Source organism: Saccostrea cucullata, unplaced genomic scaffold, assembly GCF_032062105.1.
Source record: "Saccostrea cucullata isolate Sc308-1 unplaced genomic scaffold, CSIRO_AGI_Scuc_v1 ctg496, whole genome shotgun sequence".
Lineage (NCBI taxonomy): Eukaryota > Metazoa > Mollusca > Bivalvia > Ostreida > Ostreidae > Saccostrea > Saccostrea cuccullata.
Genome location: NW_026930996.1, coordinates 401197 through 408832, shown reverse-complemented (window position 1 = coordinate 408832; position 7636 = coordinate 401197). Strand labels below are relative to the sequence as shown.

The following is a 7636-nucleotide window of genomic DNA, read 5'->3' as shown; positions in this document are numbered from 1 at the left end:
AGTTCGTGGTCAAACGCTGAATGTCATTGACAGGGGCGGATCCAGCAATTTTTAAAAGGGGAGTTCCAGGGTTGTGTCCCTCTAACCCCCCTCCCCCCCTTACACACTCTCAGGTAAAGATTCACACACACATGTATGGAAAAATATAAGATTGTGGAAAATAATATCTTTGTTCTACGTCCTTTTTTCTTTGAAAGGGTACCCCCAGTCCGTATAAAAAAAAATCAACACATTTAAAAAACTACTGAAGCCTTATAATTGAATAGATTTGCTGCATTTCCGAAGAGTAGAATGAATTTTCTTAAAGAATTTGAAAATCCTTTTTGGGTTGGGTGTAAGATTAAATTTTAGTTCCTTCATAACATTTAGTTAAAAAAATGGCACCTTCTTGTAGCCAACACAGCCAAATTAAGATCGCGGGAACCTAATATCAAATTTAACCTCGCATGTTACATTTCACATATATTAAGATATATAAAAATAAGTAGAATATTTTCTACCATTCACTCATAAAAAGTAATAGTGAAGGTGAATGGAAAAACTAAATGTGTGAGAATCTATCTAATCAATACAAATTTAAGTTAGACGTACAAATGCTTATTCTCTGGAAACGTTTTATCCCCTTTCTTTCTCTCTCTTTCTCCACTTGGCAAAAAATAAAAGGGGGGGGGTTCCAACCCCCGGAAACCCCCCCCCTCTGGATCCGCCAATGCTTGAAAGCATATATTTGGGGGAAATTTAATGTCACAAACTTTATTCTTTAAACTTGGAAGTATTTTTTCCTTGTTTGCAATTCATACTGGTACATATATAATAAACTATGGGAAATTGAATGGTTAAAATATGAACAACTTACAAGTCAACATAGTTCGTTAAGTTGTTGATTTTGGAACTAAAATTTAGCATTCTCCAGAAAACTCTTGAATCATTGGTTTTAATTTACATCGTATGAGTCAAAAAATTAAAAGCAAAATTTTAAAAAATAAAAAAACAGCATTGACGAATGCTTATTGATTCGTTTAAATATTCATTAAACGATTTTTGATAAAAAGAACAGTCCCGTTACGTCTATACACAGCGGAGATCCCGCGAGGTCTCTTCTCTCTATCCATTTTAGGTCATTTTCCCGGAAAAGTGTGTTAATTTTATTTTGATAGGCTGTAAATTACAGACATAAAACTGTTGAATGGGCTCAGTGGAACTAGTTAATTGATACACCTGTCTCTGGTTCTGAAGAACTAGCTGTGAATAATTGATGGAGAAAGCATATTGAAAGCGGAACCTCGCCAGGTATATCGACAGGACTACGTATTGTGTGCCGGGGTTTGGTATCAAACTCAAGTCTCCATATATACCCAACCTCCTAGGATGAACCCGAGGAGAATTTCAAAATGAATATTTCATAAGTTTAAATGACAAAATAATTGTTAGAAGGATGGGACTTGGGGGTAATGGAGAGCCGTCCGCTTTACACACAGATAAACTCCGATATCTAGGGACCGCGATGCCAATAGTCCGTGTTTGGTCTGAAATCACCTGATAACATTGGCTCTCCCCGGGGACGGTACCCGTTACGTACCGGTATCCATGGAAACAGGCTTTGCGATTGGCTTTAAAACCTTTTAGTATATATTATATACATACTGTAGTTGCATATTCACAAACTACAGCGCTTTTGTACTATACGTAGATTTAAAGTTGTTTTTTTGAAAAGTGCATCGATGGGAATCAGATTCCATTAGCAATACATAAACTGCAAAACGATCTTCGAAATTTATATCTAAAGCCTCATGTCTCAGACAGGACATATTATTTTAAATAAATGTGCAAAATTTCAAGTAACTTAATCAGTGTTAATGGGTTTAATTTTTCGAAGACAGTAACCAAACTTTTTTATTAACCCCGTATGCGTATTTTTACACACACTTTGAGGGTATATTTTCAAGATATGGAGGGCCCACTAATATGAAAAAAAATGTTTATTATATAGATTTATACTATGACAAAATTTCCATTTTAGCCTTTGGTGTATGCGTACATAAAATCTCATAGAAGAATAATTCAAATATCTGAGAGATAATTCTAAAATTTGGAGTTTTTTTAAATAAGTTTATGTAAGGTGTTAAAAGCAATATCAGGGAAAATTTTGTTATATAATTAAATTTGAGTTTTGTTTGTTTTGTTTTTTTTTAACCATGGGCATTTTTTGCATATTCGTCAACCTTTTTAAATCATAAATTCGAAATCAATATGTTAAAATCTGAATTTGGTAACTCATCCGAAAAGAAATTGTATTGAGAAAATTGGGTCTTGTGGGGTAGGGATCATGGGAGGGAGTCTGATTAAACTTCTACAACTTTATATTATTAAATGTGTGCTCCTAACTTATTCTTTCACTCTTTCCACAACAAACATTCCTTATAATTGTTGTGAATGGCCCTTCTGGTCCTGAAACTGAGATCATGGAAAATATTGCCTATTGTCGATTCTGCCGTTTTGGTTTGCAATATCCATTTTAGGTCCAACGCGTTTCATACAGATGTCAACTACGACAGTATTAGTTAGAGGAGTAAGAAAGTTTTTGAAATCTAGCTTTTTTGCAATTAAGGTAGGCTAAGAATTTGGAAAAATTAATTCAGAACCGCGCGCATATTTTTTTGCGCAATAAATACACACTGTATACACAGTTACAGTTTTTTCAATGGTTGGCACTGTAGCTCTCCGGTCTGTCAATATATTTTTTTTTTCGGAGAGCTACAGTTCTGCAGCTACAACTTTTAAAGTAATTATTTCTTTGATACATATTACAGGAACCCAAAAAGACCTATCTGAGACAACCCCCAACTTAGAACACAGAGTAAGAAGAGATACAAACTTTATACAACACATGTACGTACAACAGTGGTTCGTCCAGGTAACGAGACTTGTCGAGCACCACCATCCCACCTCCCAACCCCCGACCTGACCCCCACAAAACCAGTTTTTCAAGTTTGGGCTGCAGCAGATCTGTTAAGTCAATGTTATGGGATGATCTTTTTTTCAAGTTTAATATTTCGCTACATATTTTTATTTGTTTTTAATAAATATTTAATTTTGGCTACTTTTGAGTTGTGATAAATGGACCTCTATCCCGAAAAAAAAATTGGATCCGCTATTGTTCCCTGTGTATTTTTTTTTTTTGCTCGGGGGTGGGGGGTGAAATTTAAGTAACCTGGAAAGTAACCTGCATCGTAAGATCCATAATGCCCAGAAGACGTGACCCCAAAGACCATACACAATTCTAGGTCACATAGAATAGACTTACGTCAATTCAGATCAGATCAATATTACTTTCGATATAATTCTGATAATCAAACAAAATTCTCTTCGGGTGTTTTTGCGTATTCCAATATTACACAAATCTAAAATCTTCTCAAAGCATATTTTAAATAATCTTTTATTTTCAAGATACTGACTGAGTAACCAGGCAGTTATCATATATTGATTAAATATTCTCAGTATAGGAGCTGAGTGTGTGGAGTCTTAGGGATAAATTAGGTCGGGCTCGATATGTTATGAATTCTAAACTCTGAGCGTGAAACAAGTTTCATTTTCATTTTCAAAAGAAGTTTGGGATTCTTTTATGCTTATATTATACAGAATTTGCATATTTGGGTAGAAAAATGGATGGTGATTCAGCTAGATAAAGTAAGGGATCGATCAGGTATAAATGATAATAGTTGTTAAACAGCGTTGTAAGCAGGTCCAGCACAATGTCTTGATTAAGCTATATAGCTTGATTTAGCTATATAGCTTTATTAAGCTATTCGGAATAGCTTAATTAAGCTATTTTATCACAATTTTTTCTCAGATGTTTTATTTTTTCAGCATGTGCAAAAAGTCGCACCTTGGTGCAGTGGAAATATTAAACTTTAAACTCTTCTGAATACAATGTATGTAAAAATCACTCACCAAATTGTGTCTCCTTGAGAGACTTTGTACTCAAATTTTTAAAAGTTTGGGGGCTATTGATGAGTGACCACACAGTTATTTCTTGAATGAAATTATAAAGGAGGTCAGTTACGGCCAACAGGATAATTGATTGGTAACAGCTCAACACAATGAGAAGCAATCATACTTATCCACGCCTCACCGCACTCAATAGGACACTTTCCCCTAGTACAGTTACCCAAACAATGGAAGTTCATCGTTTGCTTAAAAGTATTCAGCAACAGCAATGTTAGAACTTTCTATGATTTAGGTTGGTTTTTTGATAGCCCAAAGTACATATATGAATAGTCAAATACTTGCGACTTTTTGTTTATTTCTCACTAAAAACGTTTTTGTTATAAACTGCATATAAATAGCTTTATTAAGCTATTTTAAATAGCTTAATAAAGCTATATATCTTTATAAAGCTATATAGCTTAATCAAGACATTGTGCTGGACCTGGTAAGATTAAACGTGTTGGTCTACATTTCCCGCGAAAAATTGATGCTCTCTTTCAGTTTTCATTGAGAAATTTCCCAAAGTGGTGTCCCTTTAATAGAACTTGTGTAAAGAATACTTTGTTGCTACCAAGTCACTAGTGTTTATTAACGTCTATGCTTACCAGTTTACAGGCAGGTCCAGTCCAAAGACTATTTCTACCTATGTAGCTATAAATAGCTACGTAGGTATTTAAACCTACCCAAAGTAGCTATTTTTTTTTTACCTACTTTCTGCTTTACTTGCATTTTGTGTCCAAACGCAGGAACGGCGCAACATGGCGAGCACTGAATTTCTTGATACAGTCACACTGATGATGGATATGACAAAAAATTTGGCCAAAAATGATTACTTTGTATATTATCAATTTTACATAGAAACTAATGTACAATTTCTGAATCAGGAAGTAATCATTTTTTGGTCAAAATTTTGTCTTATTCATCATTAGTGTGACTGAATCAAAAATTATAGTATTCATCATGATGCGCCGTTCAGTCATTTGGCCACAAAATGTAGATAATACCAAAAGTAGGTAAAACTAACTACTTTGGGTAGGTTTACATACCTATGTAGCTATTAATAGCTACGTAGGTAGAAATAGTCTTTGGAGTGAACCTGACAGATGTACAATTATAAAATATATGGATTTGATTATGATACTGAGTAACTGACTCTTCATTTCAGACATCTGCAGATTTGGTTAATATTAATTCAAGTCAAAAAACATGTCTCGGATTGAGAAGATGTCTATCCAAGGGATCCGAAGCTTCGGTCCGGAGGATTCAGACAAAGGAATCATTAGTTTCTTTACACCACTCACTTTGATTCTGGGCCCAAATGGAACTGGCAAAACTGTAAGTCATAACAAAATCTCCACAATAAAATCATTGTCAGCATATGTTAACCTTGAAATTGAGTTTCTTGTAGCTCAAGTTAGGTTTTTTGATTCAATAAGCATAGTTAATTCTGCAGACAATCATTGAATGCCTAAAGTACATGACCACAGGAGTTATGCCCCCTGGTAGTAAAGGTGGGGCATTTATTCATGACCCTAAAGTGGCTCACGAGCGTCAGGTGAAGGCACAGATCCGCCTGCAGTTCCGAGACGTGACAAATAACCGCATGGTCATACAGAGGATTATGGAAGCCACCCAAAAGGTAATTTATGAAATTTATATACCCTCGATTTTAATGTGGCATACATGCCAACTTTCCCGATTTTTTCGGGATTCTACCGATTTTGAACCCTGTCTACCGCTTGTCTACCAATTTATTTTTTTCCCCCATTTCTACCGATTTTTCAACAGTCAGGATTTTTTTATTGATTCGCTTTGAATAATACAGTATTTCCGTGTGCAGAAAACATGGCTGTTTCAATGTCTATCGGTAAGATATCTGTTTATTGCCGCTGATAACAGGTAATCAACAAGGTGTCAACTGTGCAACCAGTCATTACAGTGGTTTTAATTGCCCCTGATTCTCATTAACAATGTATATTAACCTAGACAATTATGCCAGATGTGGAAATTTTAAGAAATACACAGGACAGGATACAAACTTACAAACTTGTGAGAGTTCACACTTTACAGCAAACTTTGACAGTATACTTATAAACCGATTATGAAAGGTTTTCAAGTTTTGGAAATATAGCATCCCTCATTAAATTGTGATCTACTTCATGGAAAAGACACTGCCAAAATCCAACATGAAAAGTTGTGCCTGCAAGTACAAACCACTAGCAGATTAGGAGTGATTCAGAACAAGAAAGGAAAAGACCATGCCTTTTGCAGACTGTGAATGAAAAAGTTAAAAATGACTTTTTGATATTCCCTCTGATTTAAAAAAAATAATTATGTGTCTGTGGCAGTAGCATTATAAACTTTGTAATTTACCATTACAGACAATGAGCAGTAACCACATGGTAACTGCATAAACTTAACTTGCTTCAGCTTATTTGTAAAGTTTAACATCCTTATTCATGTAATAATCTGATTGTGTATTACATTCTTTAAGGCAGGGGGTATGTTTATCTTAATATTAACATATATAATTTTTTTAATAAAAATGTCTTTAACTTTTTAAATTTCAAATGATATTGTATTTGTGCTTTTGTTGAAGTTCAGAGAGAAGAAAACACTTTTTAAAGTAGTGATAATATATTATACAAGGTAGTAGATTGAAATTTAAAAAAAAACCCCTAGAAATAGTTATTTCTCACAACAAAACGCCACGAATTAGGAACTTCAAAAATGTCGTTACGCGCAATCTCCCCCCAAGAAATTTTCAAAAGTTGGCATGTATGGGTTAGTGACCACTTGATAGGGGATGCTAATCAAGGGCACCTGATCCCACCTCTGATATTTTAGAGGTCCTTGTTTGTTCTGCTCCCTATTTATATTGTTCTTGTGAACTTGTGAGCTAGCTATGTCTTAAAATTGTAAATTTCATACAATCAATGACAAGAAGCTTATTTGATTCTTTTTTTAGTTAAAAAAGATAGAAATGAAGACACTAGATGGTGTGATTACTCGTTACGATGTTAATGGAGAAAAGAAGAGTATAAGCTCCAAGTGTGCCGAGATAGATAGAGAGGTAAGAGATATCCGTGACTCTTTCCATTAAAACTCCTTTAGTACAAACACAGATATTGTGAATTCACGGATAAAGCGAAGTCATCTTGAATCCCCACCTATATAAATTTAATAAATTTCTTATATGGTTATAGCGAATTACGGATAGAGCGAAGTAATTTCATAGGTCCCAATGACTTCAATATAACCGAGTTTTGCCGTAGTAGTATGCTTATGGTCGGTATAACTGTGTGATATAGTGATCACTTCAACATATTGATGAAGGGAATGATACAGCTGTGTGACGAAGTCAGAAAGTCACCAGTGCCATGCTGTGCTTAAAAACATCTTTAAAATTGTGTTTTTAATAACTGCAGTATTTTTTTTTCAGATGATAACATCACTTGGTGTTTCCAAACCCGTTCTGGAGAATGTCATATTTTGTCACCAGGAAGATTCCAACTGGTAAGTTACAGCGTGTCATAATATGTCACTCTAGCCAATATCAAGGTGAGTCAAAATGTAGTGTAAGTCATCTAGGTATGTCAAAATGTACCACAGGTCATGTAGGTATTAGAATGTACCATAAATAAATCCA

General features: G+C 34.6%; 1 protein-coding gene across 2 annotated transcripts in view; it reads left to right on the top strand.

Annotated features, from left to right (window-relative positions):
- Nucleotides 1-3562: 3562 nt before the first annotated feature.
- LOC134230964 (DNA repair protein RAD50-like) overlaps nucleotides 3563-7636 on the top strand; it is a 33207-nt gene continuing 29133 nt past the window's right edge. The window contains exons 1-5 of one of the 2 annotated variants that reach the window (XM_062712826.1): nucleotides 3563-3687; nucleotides 5153-5322; nucleotides 5441-5626; nucleotides 6956-7060; nucleotides 7430-7503. In XM_062712826.1, coding sequence (XP_062568810.1) covers nucleotides 5194-5322; nucleotides 5441-5626; nucleotides 6956-7060; nucleotides 7430-7503 — 494 coding nt within the window. In that variant the 5' untranslated portion in view covers nucleotides 3563-3687; nucleotides 5153-5193. Of the gene's footprint in view, nucleotides 3704-5152; nucleotides 5323-5440; nucleotides 5627-6955; nucleotides 7061-7429; nucleotides 7504-7636 lie in introns of both variants that reach the window. The other variant, XM_062712825.1, reaches the window with a different exon arrangement.